Source organism: Malus sylvestris, chromosome 3 (genome assembly GCF_916048215.2).
Source record: "Malus sylvestris chromosome 3, drMalSylv7.2, whole genome shotgun sequence".
In the NCBI taxonomy this organism is placed as follows: Eukaryota; Viridiplantae; Streptophyta; class Magnoliopsida; order Rosales; family Rosaceae; genus Malus; species Malus sylvestris.
Genome location: NC_062262.1, coordinates 14,986,021 through 15,004,822, shown reverse-complemented (window position 1 = coordinate 15,004,822; position 18,802 = coordinate 14,986,021). Strand labels below are relative to the sequence as shown.

At 35.9% G+C, this 18,802-nt stretch overlaps 1 protein-coding gene across 1 annotated transcript; it reads right to left on the bottom strand.

Moving 5' to 3' along the window:
• Positions 1-7,855: 7,855 nt before the first annotated feature.
• LOC126617499 (alcohol-forming fatty acyl-CoA reductase-like) lies at positions 7,856-17,318 on the bottom strand. The gene is made up of 10 exons (XM_050285592.1): positions 17,118-17,318; positions 16,296-16,399; positions 16,000-16,202; positions 15,766-15,866; positions 10,419-10,614; positions 10,092-10,253; positions 9,757-9,838; positions 8,784-9,050; positions 8,480-8,607; positions 7,856-8,371 (listed from the first exon to the last, which is right to left on the bottom strand). Exons 1-10 carry the CDS (start codon positions 17,194-17,196, stop codon positions 8,212-8,214), a joined length of 1,482 nt encoding a protein of 493 aa, XP_050141549.1. The 5' UTR covers positions 17,197-17,318; the 3' UTR covers positions 7,856-8,211.
• Positions 17,319-18,802: the final 1,484 nt, after the last annotated feature.

Here is an 18,802-nt window from a genome sequence, read left to right as displayed (position 1 = left end):
AAGAATAACACAAAAGAAAGCCATTCGGGCAAATTAGATGAAGCCCTTTGGCTGCTCAATTGTTATTCTTCTCTCAACACTCAAATCTTTTTCTCTTTTTAAAATTGAGTGTAGAGAGATCATACCCATCATTTAAATTGGCCATGCCATATAGCTTGGGAACCATAGGAGGTGGCCATTCATGCTTGATCCCAAGCTTTGTCCTCCTTGAGATCTCGATGCAGACAACATGCTTGTGTTGGCGGGGAAGAGTGTAGGAGCTATTTTCTTCTTCTTCGGGCTCCACATGAGGTGTGGGCTCATGCCCCCCGAGCGTTGGTGTTTGGCCTACAACGGTTTGGACTTCTACAACTATATCCATTTTCATGGATTTTTCCTTGGGTGGGGCCATTGTTTGGCCTTCATCAACATGTATGATCTGTTCTTCCTTGGTTGTAGTAGGGTGAGTGTGCTTTGTAGAGGGGATTTGACACATTTGATCTATCAACTTTCCCAAAGTTTCTCCAAAAGTTGTATAGCTTTCCTCCACCTTTTTAAAACACTTAGTCACCTCTTCACCATATTCGATGCTTGCCATATGGAGTTTGGACACCTTCTCTAATTTGCCCACATCCTCTTTGTAGAGCTTTTCATCCGGATGATCATGAGTTGGCATCTCATATATTGGCTCTATGTACTCATTGGAAGCCTTTTGATACTCAAAGCCATTTGTTGGCCTATCATAGTATTCATGAATATGATTGTCTTCAAAAGAATAATAACCTTCATCATAGCCATAAGTTGGCCAATCTGTAAGATTATTATTTATTTGATGGCCATTAGTTGGCCGACAATCATGTTCCATGGGACTTGAGTACTCTTCAGCCATGTACCCATAAGTTGGCAACTCATAGGTTGGCTTTATGTGATAGCCATAGCTTGGGCGCTCTTCCACACCGTCATCCTCCAAAAAATCATGAACATAAGGATTGTTCATGATCTAACTTCATATAAGGATCCCACCGAGCGTGCCAAAATATGTTCGCTCCCTAAATCCGCCATGGCGCCTTGCGGGCAAGCCGGGGATTTACTTCACATACGAGATTGGTGGGTGCGGGCGTGCCACTACTAGATGCCGCTAGTAGACGGGATTTGAATGATTGAGGTTGCGCCTTTTGACTTCAAATCAAGGGATTGTGCCATTTGAGTGGGAGTTGCTCAAATTAAGGTTCTTTGTTTGCCTTAAAAATAAGGACTTTACTTATATGAAGAGATAGAACAATATGTAAATGACAAGGTTGCTTGGAAATGTAACTGACAGAGGAAAGTGACTAATATTGCAGATTGCTTGTAATTTATATGACTGGAAATGAGTACATAAAAGCTACAAATGAAATCGATACTACAAGTGAGTAGCAGAGCTAATAAACTAGAGAAAAGAAGGCTTTTTGGTGAAGGTTGATCCCGAAAGGGATGAAGGCTTGGTGCTGACTACAGCTTCGTTTGAAGGCAAATCTGGCTTTTTAAGCAGAGTTTGTGCTTTTGTTTGTTTGTTTGAGTGTCCATAATCCTTGTGCAGCTGCTCCTTTTTATAGAGGTCTGGAGGAAACCCTCCTGTTGAGGTTTTGTATCTGCCCGAAAAAAGCTTGGGCAGCTTGTATTCCATTGCTTTAGACAGCTTGCATGCTTTTCACTTGCCAACTTGCATGGAGAAATAATATTAAAAGGGGAACTTGCATTTCCACCACAAGCTTTTAGCACATGTTTTCCCACTTGTAATAAACTAACATTTAAAAGAAGCAAGTTGGCTTCTTTCACATGTTCCTTGCCCGAAAGCTTGCTGATGCCTTTCCATCTACTTGCAATACATGCATGTATCTTGATTAAACAAATGCTAGACAAACCTCCACCACCCAAACAAATAGGAGAAACAATATTATAGTGTAAAACATATCCCACTTGCACCAAATATCTCTCCAAGTTAGCTTTCGAGAGCCCAAGAGGCCGAGACGTGTTCCTTTCTCGGCCGTAATCGCAAGACGCAGAAGTCAGCCGCGCACCCAACATCAACAAATTTTTACTCCTCGGCCGAGCTCGGCCGACGAGTTGGCACGCCCCGCATTCACCGAATGACGTAGTTAGCTTATAGATTACTCGGCCTGCGTGCCACGTAGGCTTGGTAGTTTCTAGGGTCAACACCCTGCCACAACATTCTAAACCTGCCTATGAAGGCATCCCTATTTACTTCCTTTATTGTCAATACCTAAGCAAGTACGCTATAGTGGAACCCTACTAAAGCCTCTTCCACTTCGTTCTTGTCTAAAAGTTTGTGTTTGGCACCAAACCTTCGCCCTAGTTCCTCCAACTCAAAACCCTCCTTCATGTCTTCCATCCTCCTCTTTCCCCGCTTGCTCCATTGCCATCGACGATACTACCACGCTCATAAACACCAACAAACCCTTAGAATTTTACTAGAAACCCTAGGGTGCAATATCATAAGAATCCCTAACACTAGATGTTTTCTTGCCGTCAAAGAGAAACCCTAACCCTTCTTTCGATGACTAACCCTACCCCAATATCTTATTTTGATTCACGGCTGATCTTGCGTTTACTAATTCCTATGGAATAAAACTTAATGTTTTTCAATACGAATTATGATCTCCAATTTAAAACTATGAGTTAGATTGATTCATTCTCATTCATTCTCTCTCATCTTCCATAAATTCATGATTCATGATTGTTCTTTTTCTTTTTCTTTTTTCAAAACGATAGAATAGTATTCATTAATCAATTCGAATAGCAATGTTCACACCCTCTGCTAGAATATAAAAAAAAGAAATTTAGGAAACAATAATCCCCATCTATGATGACTCCCTTTTCGATTACATACTCAATGGCATCTAATTGTCATGCTCTTACGTATATCAAATAGGATGCACTCAACCCTAGCTTCATATTTTATTTAACCTTTAGCATAAATATGAGGTTCACCGAGTCGGATTCGACTATTACACGCTGATGCCCACCCTCCGTGCAAGCGCAAAGAGCAGCACGAACTACCTCCGCCTTCATTACCATGTTTGACATAGCTAACAAACCCCCACATTGTCCTTGTATCAAAAACCACCCAACGTTGTTTCTTAATGCCTACCCCATTCCTCCTGTTAATGTCTCAGCATGCTAGGCTCCATTGTAATTAAGTCTTGCCCATCCCATTTCTAATTTCCTTCAAGAACATACCTTATTTTTCCTTCAGGATTTCTTGTCCGTGTGTTGCTATTCCTTATCCCCTTCTTCTTCGTTTTCTGGCTCTCGGTGGTTGTTTCCTTCCATTCAATCCATTGCATCATGAAACTTTTGATAACTTCTATGGGATTACAAACCTCGCTTTGAAATGTTGCGGAGTTTCTACACTTCCAAATATGCCAACAACTGAATACAAAGCCTTGCAACAACCCCTCTTCCTTTTTCATTTCCGAATACCATGGCACCAATTTTTCCCCAGACCTCTATAAAAGTTCATTCCTTTCATCTTGTTGCTATCTAGCTGCAAAGAACAACCATAATAGAATGTTCGCGCATACGCAATAGCAAAATAAAAATAGTCTGATTAAAAGGATTTCGTAGATGCAGCTTTAAAAAATAAAATAGAAGTTTCCTTCACATAGGTGGAGTATACACGTAAATGTTTGTGCAAGTTGCATCGTTGTCTAATTTGATCGTACGATTAAACCTACATTTTCATCTATCACCTTTTAAACCACACCCGATGATGGAATTTTTTTTTTTTTAACAAACGATATTATCTATATTAAGATAGAGGGGTAGGCTTAGTCTCATAATAGGCTAGGGGTGGGCACGGGCCTGGTAGGGCCCAAAATTGAAGGGACCGGACCGGACCTGCTTAAAAATACAACGGGCCAGGCCAGGGTGGATTTTACTATTTTAAAACTAAGAACCGGACCTAATCCAGCCCGTATAAAATGGGCCGGTTCCTACGGGTACCCTTTTTTTTTTTTTTTTTTCCTTCTAATTTCCAGTATTCTAGAACCCAGATTCCCAATTGAATTCAAGTTCGAAATCGAATCTGGACAAGAAGAGAGCACCTTCGGAGATTGAATCAAGCTATTTCCTTAGCTGCTGCGAGAAAATCCTGTAAGCATCCATCCTCAGATCAACAACTGCAGCCAATTAAATATTTTTTTTTTCCAACACAAAAGGTGAAGGACAACCTCATTGAGGTCATTTTCCTCAGCATATAAGGGAATCGAAGTCGTGGATGACCCAATTAACGCTCGAGTGTTGGACGAAATGCGTGACTGAATGCTTGAGCATGTCGTATGCTTTTTTGAGGTAGGGAGCTTTGTTGATTGGTAGCTCAGAGGTGGACTCGACGTATTCAGGTAAGCCGTCAACGACAGAGAGTTGAAGCTCGATGAAATCGATCAAGTTAATAGTGCCACAGAATCAGGCAAGTCGAACCAGATTGCGTGGTCAGCTTCGATTTGTTCACCTTCATCATCTCCGATCTATTTGAGCGCCACAGAATTTGCCCAGTTATTCACATTCGTCTTTTTCGATCTGCTTGAGCCTAGTCTTCTCCGATTTGAAGCCTCGCAACTTTCATCTTCTCTGATCTGATTGAGCCAGCTGTCTTTCATCGTTCGGCCCCTCGAGTTCGATAGAGAGAGACTGAGTGTGTCATTCATCTCTTCAAGTTCGATAGAGAGAGACCAAGAATCGAGAAGGATGAGATTTATTTTGGACTCTGGAATAGAGAGATCAAGAGGGAGGAGATCGAGATACGAGAGGGGTGACAGAGAGAAGAGATTCATTCTGAGTTTGGGAATCTTCGAGAAAGTGAACCGAGAGGAGTTCATTGGATACGGTCCGAGCCGGGGGCCCGTGTCTTTAGAAAATTGGATCCGCCCTGCCCCGTTTTGTATATAGCATGATATTGACCCACCCCGAACCGCTAGTACCCGCCCTTAGGCCCGTTTGGCCACCCCTACAATAGGCTAGCAATAATGTGGGTCAAACTCGTCTTTGGCGAAAATCCAACCTAAGATCTCTCACTTACAAGTGAAGATGAATACCACTAAATTGTAGTACTAAGTAGCAATTGATCAAATTTTGTTAATTACCCTTTTTCTTGTTTTTTCGTCTATCTTGCCACTTTTTGTCAAATAAAAAAGTATATTCATCAAACAAACTAAAAAACTGCACAGAACTATATTGAACTAGACTACTTTAAGCACTATTTTGGCTTGGTTAAGCTTGACTTAAGCAAAATATAGAAGTCTGGCCATGGGTTAGTTGTCCCGAATTATGTGTCTTCTCTAATCTTGTGACACGTGTTCTCCGCTTAAATTTAACCTTTAACGCTGTTACTTTGCATAAAATTTAATTAAAAATTAAAAATATTGAAAAAAAATAAAAAAACGGGCAGGCCATTATATAAACCATGTGGAAACTCATCATCTTCAATCTCCCTGCAATCCTTCCCCTAATCTCCTGCAATCCTTCAAAAGAATCCCTTAAACCATGTGCAAACAAATCATCCTTATTGTCCTTATCAACCCCATCAATCCAATCATAGTCCTCGATCTCCCAACCCGTAGAAGAACCCACAAACCCAAGATGTTCCCCCAAATCGTCTTTGTCTCTGCCACTAATTCAACCCAAATAAACCTAGAACTCCAATCGTCACTACCGCCAATCCAACACAAACAAACCTAGAACCAGTATGTTAAGGAGGATGAGGTTGACGACGAAGAAGACGATCCAGAACAAGTAGGCTATGGAAGCCCTAAACTGGGTTTCTTTGTTTTGACCCAGAAGAAAAAGATGACGATGATGGGTTGGTGATATGAGCATATTTATGCGACCTATTTAGCTTGTGTCCTTGCATATACGTAGTTAGTTTCTACTTTTTAGAGTGTTTTAAGCCATTTTCGTGTGTTTGTAGGTTCAAATGGCAAAGGGGACAAGAAAGAGCATTTTGGAGCTGTTTTGGGCTTGGAATGGACAACATATGAATGGAGCAAGGTGGATGGACATTTTTGAAGATCAAAAGAGGCTAGGAATGTGCTACAAATCTGGAAGAAATTAATTCAAGACATAGAAGATAAGGAATCAGCTAAAAAGAAGGAACATTATCATAACCATCCTTATCTTATCCAGTCCTGCTTTATCTCAAACTAACCTTATCTTATCCTATCCTAATCCTATTCTACCTAAATTCTAGCTGCAAGGGGGATTCCTTTTCATATTAAACCACCTCTTATCTGATTTCTAGGAGTCCTAAAACAATGCTAACAACTAATCCTTTTCCTCCACAAACAATGTCGTGTATCTGCCCTATAAATATACACCCTTGCCGCAGAATTCGGAGGGGAGAGCTTTAGAGAGAAATTCAGATAAAAAAAAATATAAAGATTGTCGCAGCTTTGCAAGGAAGGAAAAAGAAGCTTGGAGCCGTGCCTACCATTCAAGACCTTTGGATTGTTGGAGCGTTTCTAGGTGTATTCTATCTTTTGTTTTCAATGTTTACTTTTAATTATCTTTGTTCAATTGCAAACATGTGGAACTAATTTTGTTTTAGCTAGAGGTGAATTCAAAGCCATGAAAATATATGTGATATGAATTGGTAACATCCAAATTGTGAATGCAATTTACTTATTTGTTTGTTTGATATCTTATTCTTGTATGTTGATTAAGGAGGCCTACTTAGTTTGCATGCAAGGATTTGATGCTAGAATATAAGAGAATTTCACCTAATAGTTATGAACTTATATTCACAAGTAGTGGAGGTTGCTAGTCACGATCACGTTAAATAAATTCCTGGCAGGAGTATCATGCAGTTCATAGTTACGAATGCCATGTCAATGCTTATGATTTTCATAGAACTTAATGATCTTTGATATGTATCTCTAGTATGCAGTTCATGTAGGGAACTTGATAAGAATAATTTGGTTACATCGCTGAGTCCAATTCAATGAATTTAGGAAAATCTGATGATTAATTTGTGTAGTTCACGATTAACTTGGGGCATTGTCATTCATGGTTTATAGGAAGAATAACTGGAAATCGATTTGTATGCATATGTGTCCTGTGTGGAGAAGGGCCTTCTAGCTAGCCTCTCACCCCTTAATTCACCCAATTTCTTACCCTTTAGTTTGTTTATTTAAATCTTAAATTCGTCAAAACAACCCCCCATTTAGTATTCTGAGTCTTCTTAGTGTAATTTTCGTCCAAACTTCCCTTTAGTTCCTGTTTCGATTCAATTTAACTTAGTTTGTGTGTTTTGAATCAGTTTAGCTTATTTTGAGTAGTTTAAGTTTAGTTTTCTGGTTTTTTTAGTCTAATTTTGTGTTTTTAAGTTAAATTTGTGTAGATTAGCATCCCTCCTAATCTCCGCCCTAGAACAATCCCTACTTGCTCATACTACAACTGTCTAAAAAAGATTTAATTTGTGTGTTAGTTCTTACGACATCAGTTGGTGAATAAGGGTCGAAGCCCATGTATTTCGGTGATTAGGAGCGTAACGGTCGGCGATTGGGGCGAGGGGTGGCTATCGGAGTGATGTGGTCGGTGGACAATGGGTGATTGAGTTTTTGGGGATTTATTTGTATTTCTTAAAAAAAAATTATTAATTATATTAAAAAATTTAACAGTGTTTTTCTAGAGTTCCTGGGTTCGAGAGAATAACTGTGGTCAAGGAGTTGAAATGACTCTATGAGTCTTTCTGGTTTTGGAAATAGATGAATAACCGTGACTTATCATCAGTTATTTCTTTTTTAAAAAGAAAAAACAGTGTTTTTCTAGAGTTAAATTGAATGACACATGTCAAAAAATTAAATAAAAAGACACAAAGTTGACCTTTTTTCAGATACCATCGTATACAAGAAACTGTGTACAGTTCTTTCTCAAATTCGTTTGTTTGATCTTCAAACACTGTTTAGAACAATAAAAATTACTAAGAGGAGAATATGGGTGTATTTAATATCAAAAGCAGCTACAGTTATGGGTATAATTTTCAGCAATTAAAAATGAACAGAAATGATGCTTGAGTATACAACCATCTGCCTTCTTCTTCATTAACCAACTTTGACGAACAGCTTTCAGCTGCCATGTAGAAACTTGGAAAGGTAGAACATAGGATAGCGTTGATGAACTTGTTCATCAGAATGCAACATATATTATCTCAATGACAATGTATGAACCTTTTAATTATCGTTTCATCATAACATGTTTCTTGAGGCCTGGAATGTGAGTTTTCATAATGTAGTCTTCCCAATCAATGCACCTCGGATCAAAACCAAAACTTTCTGCTTCCACAAAACTCTCCCTTGCCATCATTCGCAACTTCTCAGTATTACTGTCATCAAAGCTACATACATTTCAAAGATGTGAGTTCAACGCATGATTACGTATCATTACATACGATGATAAAGTTACAAATTCACCTATGCTTAGATGCAAAATAAAACATACGTACATGCCCTTGAACAGCATATAAGGCTCATATAGCTCCACCAAGCGCATCGCCAATTTGAGTTTCTGATTGTAGTTAAGATACATGTCTTGGAAATAATGGCCAAATACTTGATTCACAAACTTTAAACCCTTCAAAAAAGAAAGAAAAAGGGTCCCATGAAGAAATATTTATAGATAAAATTGCATACCGTTATCCATATATAAATTATTACACATATACCGATATACGTCTATACATATTATGTTCGTATTCACTATTTTATTTGTTCAATTGTATAGTACTAGCAACGAAAGAAATAACAAACCTCCAAAGGTAGCATGAAACGAAATTGCATATACATGTGAAAAGTTGCCATATTCTTGAATACTGTACCCTTGCCAACCTTGACAGGCATTCCATCCTTGTTAATCCATGGATCTTTGGTGAAGTATCGGAAGATAAAATTGTGAATACGAGAGAAAATTATAGGATTCTTCGACGATGTTCCCACATGATAAATGATTGTAGAAGAACATTTTGCATTAGCCACCAAGGCTATAATTATTGAATTTACCACCATGTCAACTGGAATCTGCATGATTTAAAAGTAAATGTTTGCTCTTTAGTTCTAAAAAAAAAATAAAAAATTGCATAAGTAAATCTGAGTTTAACAAAACTGTTTAAATTAGAATATCCCTTGAAAAAATTGTATGAAAACATAGAATATAGTAGCACGCGCTTGTGAGTCGATCAATAAATATTGAGAAACAAAGAAAGTTTATTCGCCATGTTTAGGACCACCACTCTGTAATACATGTATGGCGTCGTATGAATCACAGCACAATAAAAGATGATTTTATCATCTCAAATAAGTTCTGAAATAAATATGATAGTATTCAGATATTTAAGTGAATTTAATTAAAAATTTTCTTTTTGGCACGAAAATATCTTTAAATGTCATGTGTTAGGGTAATGTGGCAACAACATAAGATAACTGTGTTTTTGAATTGTAAAATTGCATTGCGCATGATATATAGAGAGAGAGTAATGTTTTCTTGTTATATTTTTGTTTCTTGACTATATAATTAAATAGAGCAATGATTAACTAGGTAATGGCAAGAAAATTACTATGTATATAACTTAATAAATTGTGTCTGTGCGCAATGGGAATTAATAGTTCACATATCATAGTAAAACTTCACTAGGAAAGGAAAAAAAAAAAGTTGTATTATTTTCATGATTAAAGAATTATTGTGGGTGTGTATGGTGGGGATATCATGAAGTTTAATTTCACTCACCATATCAAATACTGACGTTGGATCGAAGAGTAGACATGTCAGTTTTCCTTTACAGTAACCAGCAATTACGCTATCAATGGTTCTGTAGCAAACGAAAATAGCATATATTCAGGAGTTTAGAAATGTCCTAAATAAGGCCAACCAAATGAAATCATAATATTATTTGACAAAACTACACTAGCTAGGAAAAAAAATACAATTATTAAGCATTGCATAATGAATTTTTCAGAGTGTCAACGATAATAGTAAAAAAAAACCCAAATAATTTATGAACTACTCCAAGGGACAATTATATTCCCCAAAGAAACACTTCAAAGTGCTAGCACGCTTCTTACCTGAAACCTTGAACCCATCCCGGAAATGGTTCCTTGTATGTACTGGTAACTACCGTTGGGCGTAGGATGAGTACGGGTAGATTATCTTTTGAATGCTCTATAACTATTTCTCCCATTGCCTTTGTAAACACATAGGTGTTTGGCCATCCGTATGATTTTGACCTAAGAGTTAGATAATTCTGTGAGAAAATAAACAAAAAGTTGCAAACAAAACTTAGGAACGTTTAAATTGAAAATTAGCAAAAAGTCGGGTTAATTTATTGATGAAAACCACTTTTTTAATGTTTTGTGAAAAAAAAGTCATCTTTTGTTTTCGTTTGGAGAAACCTTTCAATGCCAAAATCCTTCATTGTGGTTGTAATGACTTCTTCTATCGCATTTTCTGCTTCTAGCTCCTTCAATTTCTCCTCTACCAGATTCTTCTCAAGCGCCTTGAAATCAAACTTAGCTGTCTCCTTTACCATCTCATCCATGCAAGATGAGTCCTCCAGTATGAGTCCTTCCTTTCTGCCGCACACATAGGCTGAGAAACTGTCACAATCAGTACTGAATAGCAAATCAAAAGACCATAATGCGGTAAACAAATTCGAGATTCATTGATATGCAGCTTAGAGAAGGTAAATTAAGAGACTTGGCAAATGGTGTTTCTTGCTAAATACGACTCGAGGAGCTGCGTAGGATAAACTAGCTCCAATAGACTCGTCAACACAAGTCTTCATATTGGGAGAGATTTTTCAATATATTTCAAACACAAGGTTGTACACCCCCGTACATGACACGTATCATAATATAAAATGAAGGGACAATACAAAATTAGTTATTCTTTGGACACCCAAAATAATTTAATAAAGTTTCAAAAATACCCTCTTTTGCTTTTTATGAATTTATTTTTTTTCCATTTTTCATATTCCTTAGACACCTATCCTCCCTTCCACATCAGATCGCGGATACCTCGACTCAACAACACAAGTTAGATTCACATCCGGGCCATGCTATCTCCCATCCCTTTCTTGAAAAACTTGAAAGGTTGAATGGGGTGTGGCTGTGGCTGGGGCTGGGATTAGGGTGGGAGGGTGTGGGACGCAGAACTGATACTGTAGATAGTATCCTCCACGTGGTGTATATATTGGGTTACCACGTTATTTCTTTAAGAAATCACCTAGCCTGATGTGATATTTATGGGTGCTTTAGATTTAGTCCTTTACAACCATTAATCTCTAGACATAAGCCCTCGTCTATTAAAACATAAAAAATAAGACCCAAATTATAAATTTGATGCCATGTAATATAAGGATGTCCATACGTTTTAATTTATTTACAAAACCATGCCATCATTGCGCTGTATGGCTATAAGTTTTTGGGGCTTTTAGATCCAGGTCTAAAAATATAGAGTGTTTTTAGGAGTAACTCAATTTATCTAATTATATGTTTTTATTTCTTTTATACTCCTTTTATATTTTCTAAAAATATTAAAAATCAATTAAAATATCTAATTAATATCTTATAAACAAAAAATCTAATTAATATACTAACATAAATCTATCTGCAAAACATTCTACCCTAACTCAAGTAGCAAAATATATGAATGTATATTATACCTATAAGTGAGATATGAAACCTAACTAAAAGATAGAAAAAAAAAAAATATACCTACAAACAAGACACATTAATATGTGACAAGTTGACTATGAAAAAAAATATGTCCTATAGGTAGATAAATACAATTAACCTGTGATATAAGTTGATTATAAAAATTTTAAAAAAAATCTATAAATGGGTTAAAACAGGAGGAAAAACAAGATACAACAAAAAAAACATATAAAAAGAGATAATTAGGAAGAAAATTGATTTTTACAATAAGTTTTTTCTTTTAAGAGATAATTATTGATAATTAAATAATTAAATTTAAAGAATTGAACTTATTTTAATAAATTGGATCATTTATACTATTGGCTCAAAAAATTAGAGTTATATCAAGTTTCCCTAAGTTTTTTTTTAGACAATTTATTTCGTTTGATTGATTCGTAGACCTTTCCCCGCTTCCTCTCTTCGCGTCAGTGGGAGACCGCGATTATCTTTAGTCAAAGAGGCCTTCTCGTGGATTTCGGCTTTTTTGAGGGCTTGTATCGTGCCTCTCAATTCCCACTTCAAGGTTGGGAACTGGGAAGTGCCTTGCTTTAATCTTAATTAGTTCAAATATATACATTCTAAATATGTATACTAACAGAGAGCTTAAGGGGAGGGATCCCTATTTTTTTCAAAAAAATGGGGACACGTTTCCCACCGTTAGATTGACTTTAATGAAATTGTGTGGTTGAGATTGTGTGGCCTGTGTTTTAATCTCAACCACACAATTTCATTAAAGTCAATCTAACGGTGGGGAGCGTGTCCCCATTTTTTCAAAAAAATGGAGATCCCTCCCCTTAAGCCATTCCTGTATACTAATACGATAAATAAAAAGTAGATACATTAATTTTGTAAAAATTAAACAATAGGCACATTATTTTTTATAAAAAAAATAAATAACAGGTACTTGATTTTTGTATAAATAAACTAGAAGATACATTGTTTATTGTAAAAATTAAACAACAATTACATTTATTTTCATAAAAATTAAACAATATGTAAATTATTTTTTCGTAAAATTAAGTAATAGGTACATTATTTTGTAAAAAAATAAGTAATATGTACTTTGTTTCTTGTAAAAATTAAGCAAGAACAACATAAAATTAAGGGTAAATTACAAAGTAGCCCCTCAGGTATTGAGGTTATTACAACCTCATACAACAACTTTAAAACATTTCACTTTCATACCTCATGTACTATTTTATTTCAAAACAACACCTCCGTTAGATTTTCCATCCAATGGACTGTTAAAGGCTGACGTGGCTGCCACATTTGTATTGATGTGGCTGCCACATGGCCAAAATAATAATTTTTTATACATTAATAATATTATAATATTAACCCTATTAAAAAAAAAAAAACAAGAAAAACCCGAACCCAATCCCCTTCATTTCCCCCACCTATCTGTAACTCCCCCAGAAGAAGAAGAAACCAAACCCCTCCACCTCCCGCCGAAGACCCACTTGCCTTTCCCCCCTCGCGACGACCCACTTGCTGTGAAACCCCCCCCCCCCCGCGCGACGACCCATCTGCCGTGACCCACCCCTCCGGCGCAACGACCCACCTGCCGTGACCCCCCCCCCCACGATGACCCACCTGCTGTGAACACCCCCCCCCGGCGCGACGATCCACCTGCCGTGACCCCCCCCCCCCCCCCCCCCCGCGACGACCCATCTAGGCACCTATGCCCTTCCCGTCGATGATAAGCTCGCAACCCCCCCCCAGGCGACGGTTGCAGGTATTTGGGTTGTGGGTTGTGGTTTTGCAGGTAGTGGGTTGCGGGTTGTGGTTTTGCAGGTAGTGGGTTGCAGGTATTTGGGTTGCAGGGGTTTCTAAGAAAACTAATGGAAAAAAAGCAGATAAGTGATTAAAGGTGGGGGCTTTGAGGCGGGAGAGGTGGAGGGGGATATGGATTTTGGGGGAAGGAGACGCATGGAGGCAGAGGGTGGCGGGGGAAGAGGTGGGGAGATGGGTGGAATTCGAAGTTCAAACCCTAGAGAAGGAGAGGGAATGAAGGAATTGAAAAAAGGGTGTCAGGGAGTGTGTTGGGGTTAGTGTGGAGGAAGAAGAAGAGTGGGAGAGATGGGTAAGGGGGTGGGGACAGACGGACGGGAAGGAAGAGATGGGTAAGGGGGTGGGGGTGAGATGTGGGGTTGTGGGGAAGGGGATCTGGGTTGGGGTTTTCTGGTTTTTTTTTTTTTTTTTTTTTTTTTTTTTTTTTTTTTTTAGGGTTAATATTATAATATTGTTAATGTATAAAAATTTATTTTTTTTGCCATGTGGCAGCCACATCAGCACAAATGTGGCAGCCACGTCAGCATTTAACAGTCCATTGGATGGAAAATCTAACGAAGGTGTTGTTTTGAAATAAAATAGTACATGAGGTATGAAAGTGAAATATTTTAAAGTTGTTGTATGAGGTTGTAATAACCTCAATACCTGAGGGGCTACTGTGTAATTTACCCTAAAATTAAGGCTTATTAGTCGAAATGTCTCCTAAAACTGCTATTGAGTCTCAGTTTATCTTTTGAAACTGGTTTTGTCTCACTTTGCCCCCTGAAATTGACATTTTCAACTCTTTTGTCTCACTTTACCCACTTCCGTTAATTGACTGTTAAATCCAAGAGTATTTCAGATATTTTATTTTTTACACATTTATTTACTTCTAGCCTACACTAAATGAGTCTCAATTTTATTTTTGAAACTCTAATTCAAACCCATAAATTTTGTGCATTTTATAAAATAAATTATTTAATCAATAGAAAAATTCCAAGCAACAAAATCATTGTATCAACCAAAATAAGAGTTACATTTTGTTCATAGAGTCATTTCACTTGTAAAACATTCATGTATTGGCTCGAAACTTTGCAATTAAAAAATATTCATCACAGCAAAATCATTATATCATTAAGCTATCATATCCAAAATACTTACCAAACCAAAAAAATCATTTAAAGAAAATGTGCACAGTTTGAAACAAAAAATTTCACATGGTTGAATTATTGGGTTTGAATTACAGTTTCAAACTATTGAATTTATGGGTTTGAATTAGAGTTTCAAAATTAAATTTGAGACTTGATTAGTGTGTAGGCTAGAAGTATATAAATATGTAAAAAATGAAATGTCTAAAATACCCTTAAATTTAACAGTCCATTAACAGAAGTAGTGAGACAAAAGAGTTGAAAATGTCAATTTCAGGAGGTAAAGTGAGATAAAACCAATTTCAAAAGGTAAAATGAGACACAATGGTAATTTCAGGGGGCATTTCAGCTAATAAGCCTAAACAATGAGTAAATTATTTTCGTCAAATTAAATAATAGGTACATTATTTTCGCAAAAATTTAATTTTTTTTTATTAATAATGCATTGAAACTATAGCATTAATGCTCTTATGTTTTTAGCCACACAGTACATATCCTGACATCAATTCAATTTGTCATTAATACGCATTGAATTTTATAACATTAATTGTTTGTTATTAATATGCATTGAATTTTATAACATCAATTGTCATATATATAATGTACTTAGGGGTATTTTAGGCATTGTACAAAAAATGCCTGAAGTCAAACTTAATTAATGATTTTGCTTATGTAGAGTCTAGTTGGTGGGTTTAGTTAGAGAGAAAAAAAAAAAACTATGTGGGGTTTTAAGTAAAGAAAATTCATTTTTAGAGGGTAAATTCATATTTTTCAGTTAAGTTTAACCGGGTGTAAGAGCCTTTTTATTTTAAATAAAATTAATAGGTGAGACATGAAACTTCAGTGTATAAAAATCCACTCATTAAAAATATACTCTAAAGTGAGACATATTAATCATGTCATCCACGTATACAAATAAAAAATTATCTCATATTGGAACAATGATACCACATATTTGGATCATTATTTGTATAATTTCTATAACAGAGATGGGATCATATGTGTTGGTGTGCCTTACCTCTATTAGAAAGAATGTACAAATATTTGTGAAGTGTAACATTTTGCGAAAAGTAAATAAAAAACTATTTCATATTGGAACCAAAATGAGAAAAACGAACACCACTAACCAGTTGACACGTGGAGCAGGATCTCTAGTTTTAGACATTTCTTTGCCATGCTCAATACATGCTGAACTCCAAATGTATTGACGCTCAGTGCAATATCATATCTATAGAACAAATAGTAAGGACATAAATTTACATGTTTATTTTAGTATTTTATAGAGAGACGATATTATACGATAAATTTACATGTTTATTTTAGTATTTACATGTTTTCAGTGGTCCATATGTAGTAAATACCTTTCATCAAAGTTGGTGGTTCCTGCAGAGTTTAATATGATTTCAATTTCACCACACATTTCTTCCCTCAACTTGAATTCTTTCACTCCCAAATCTTCAGAAACTACGTCTCCCGGGATAGCCACAACTTTGTTTGCAATGAAGGAATCAAACTCTGTGCCCCATTCCTCCTTCAGAACACTGAACAACTCCTTCTTTATGATCTGAGATTATATAATACAAGTTAATATTTAATAAAATGTACGTGATTAACTACAAGATAATTAAACAAAACTATTGCGTATTCACAGATAAACCTCTTTATGCATGCGATCTGTGGCTGCCTTGGTATCTGTAGCTCTTATAAGAAGATAAATCTTTTTCACATCTGGTTGAACTCTTAGTATTTTCTCCACAAACACTGCATGTATTTGCAAAAAGGGTTTTTGAACATTGGTCCTTGCAAAAAATTAGAATTTAAAAAAGAAAATCTAATGCTACATTACATGTTCAATTTAATCCTTTATAAGTGTACTTTTATTAAAATTTATATTCTATTATTATTATTTAATATGTATTTTTATTTAATGTCTCCACATTAAAAAATTTATTTTATTAATACGCGCATATTAGTTCTTTCAATTATAAATGAACATAAATGAGAAAATATTAAAAGAAATTAGTGACACATAAATATGTAAATACATAAGTGTACATAAATGGTTGTACTGAAATGTTTGTACCGACATATATTATAATGAACCTAAATGTATTATATTGAATTAATGTACCTAAATGTCAATACCGAATTGTCCGTACCGAAATGAATATATTGAATGAATGTATGGAAATGTATTATATTGAATTAATGTACCTACATATTTGTATCAATGGATATACCAAAATATATCAAATGAATTAATGTACCTAAATGAAGATTATACAAATTGTATATTCCTATATTATATGTAAAAAATTAGTTTACCTAAATGTATATTATGATGAATGAAATGAAAATGAAATTTAAATGTAGGGTTTAGTCTTACACAAAGTTAAGAAATGAGAGAGAGAGAGAGAGAGAGAGAGAGAGAGAGAGAGAGAGAGAGAGAGAGAGAGAGAGAGAGAGAGAGAGACCATACCCATTCCAAGGAAGCCAGTGGCTCCAGTTACTAAGATGGTCTTGTTCCGAAAATATCCTAAAATGCTCTCCAACTCCATTACTGTGGATACTGGATAGATAGAGAAAAGTTTCTAGGTTTTTTTAACTCTTGTTTGAGTATATAGCTGATAACTTGGATTCAGGGTACTGATTGAAGTCAGTCTTGGTCACTTATATAGTATGCAAACGAGGAAATATCACCGACTGATCCCCTTAGCCGGGAGTATAAGTTTTAGTTTTCTTTTCCTTTTTTCATTCTTAAGGCCGGGACCATGTCGTGCACTTCTTGTTGCCGCTCACCGACCATCATTCATTTTCTCAACCAATTATATATTGTCGATCGTTCAAACAAATTAACTTCCTCGTAATGCTTGGGAAAGTTGTGTTGCTCATTGTGATTGCTACTAAATAAGATATAGTCAGAAAATCAATTTATCAACTTGAAAACTTCTATCATGGACTATCTGATCATTTTGTTCTTATAAACAATGGCATCTTTGCTTCAATCTTTTTTTTTTTTTTTGTATTAATATATAGATTCATGCAGGTGAGTTAATGAAGATATAACTTAAACGTATAAGATAAATAAGTGGGGACGTTCGCATTCATTCATATCTCATATTTCTGTAAAATTCATAAATACGTAAGAGTGGGTCGATAGTGGGTAGAGCAAGCTAATGTTGACAAACAGTGTATCTTAACATGGATGGATGGGCATGCTATAACTACATGAGTAAACTGTCAAATAACTCCCGCACTATCTGCCAATTACACTTTGAACTATTTTTCTTGTGGATTTACCCCCTTAACTAGTATGAGACTATCAATTATCTTCTTGTCGTTAGATTTGAGAACTTCATCCAAATTTTTGTTAAGTGGTGAAGTGTGAGAGGCATGTGACAATTTCAAGGACAAACATGGAATTCGACTCAGGAAAACAACAAGATTCAAGAGGATTTTATTGTCCAAATAGTTCGGGGGAGAGGGGATAATTGACATCCATATGTGGTTCAGCACTCGAAAATATATCACAGGCCTATAAATGACATCACTTAACAGAAATTTGGATGAAATTCTCTTGAAATTAATGGCAAGGGTGTAATTAATTAGCAGCCTTGTATTAGCTTAAGGAGGCAATTGGCAACCTTGTGATAGTTCGAAGGATATTTGACAGTTTACCCTAACTAAAAAGAAGCCTCCGTCTTCCTCCGCAACGAAGAAGGAAAATAATAATAATAATAATAATAATAATAATAATAATAATAATAATAATAATAATAATAATAATGTGCAAACTAGTTGAGAGAACAAGTACCAAATAACCACGAGTCGTTTATCAAAAAAAAAAAAACCACGAGTAGAGTCGGGCACCCCAACAGTGTCATGTTTCTTTCATTAGTTATCACTGTTGGGCCCAAAAGAATTCAAGAAATAGTAAATAGTTTATTTTTTGCTATGCCCTTTAAACTCAACTTTAATCTCACATTGCCCATTAAAACTCAATTTTTTTCCTTGAAACTCAGTTTTTGCGCCACTTTGTAATTTTTCCTCATTTTGTCGAAAATCTGTTAATTCCCTGGCTTGGCATAATTGGGGCACCCAAATTACCATATTCGGTGGATATTTTTTTAGGAAAACTAATGAAAAATATTTGAAAACTTTAAG

What these genes read in the sequence shown, in the direction of transcription:
- LOC126617499 (XM_050285592.1), bottom strand. Translation starts at nt 17,196, where the DNA reads ATGGAGTTGGAGAGCATTTTAGGATATTTTCGGAACAAGACCATCTTA. An exon ending in CAGATCGCATGCATAAAGAG is followed by an intron (nt 16,203 to 16,295) that starts GTTTATCTGTGA and finishes ATATAATCTCAG; the next exon opens with ATCATAAAGAAGGAGTTGTT. An exon ending in CAACGTCAGTATTTGATATG is followed by an intron (nt 9,051 to 9,756) that starts GTGAGTGAAATT and finishes TAAATCATGCAG; the next exon opens with ATTCCAGTTGACATGGTGGT.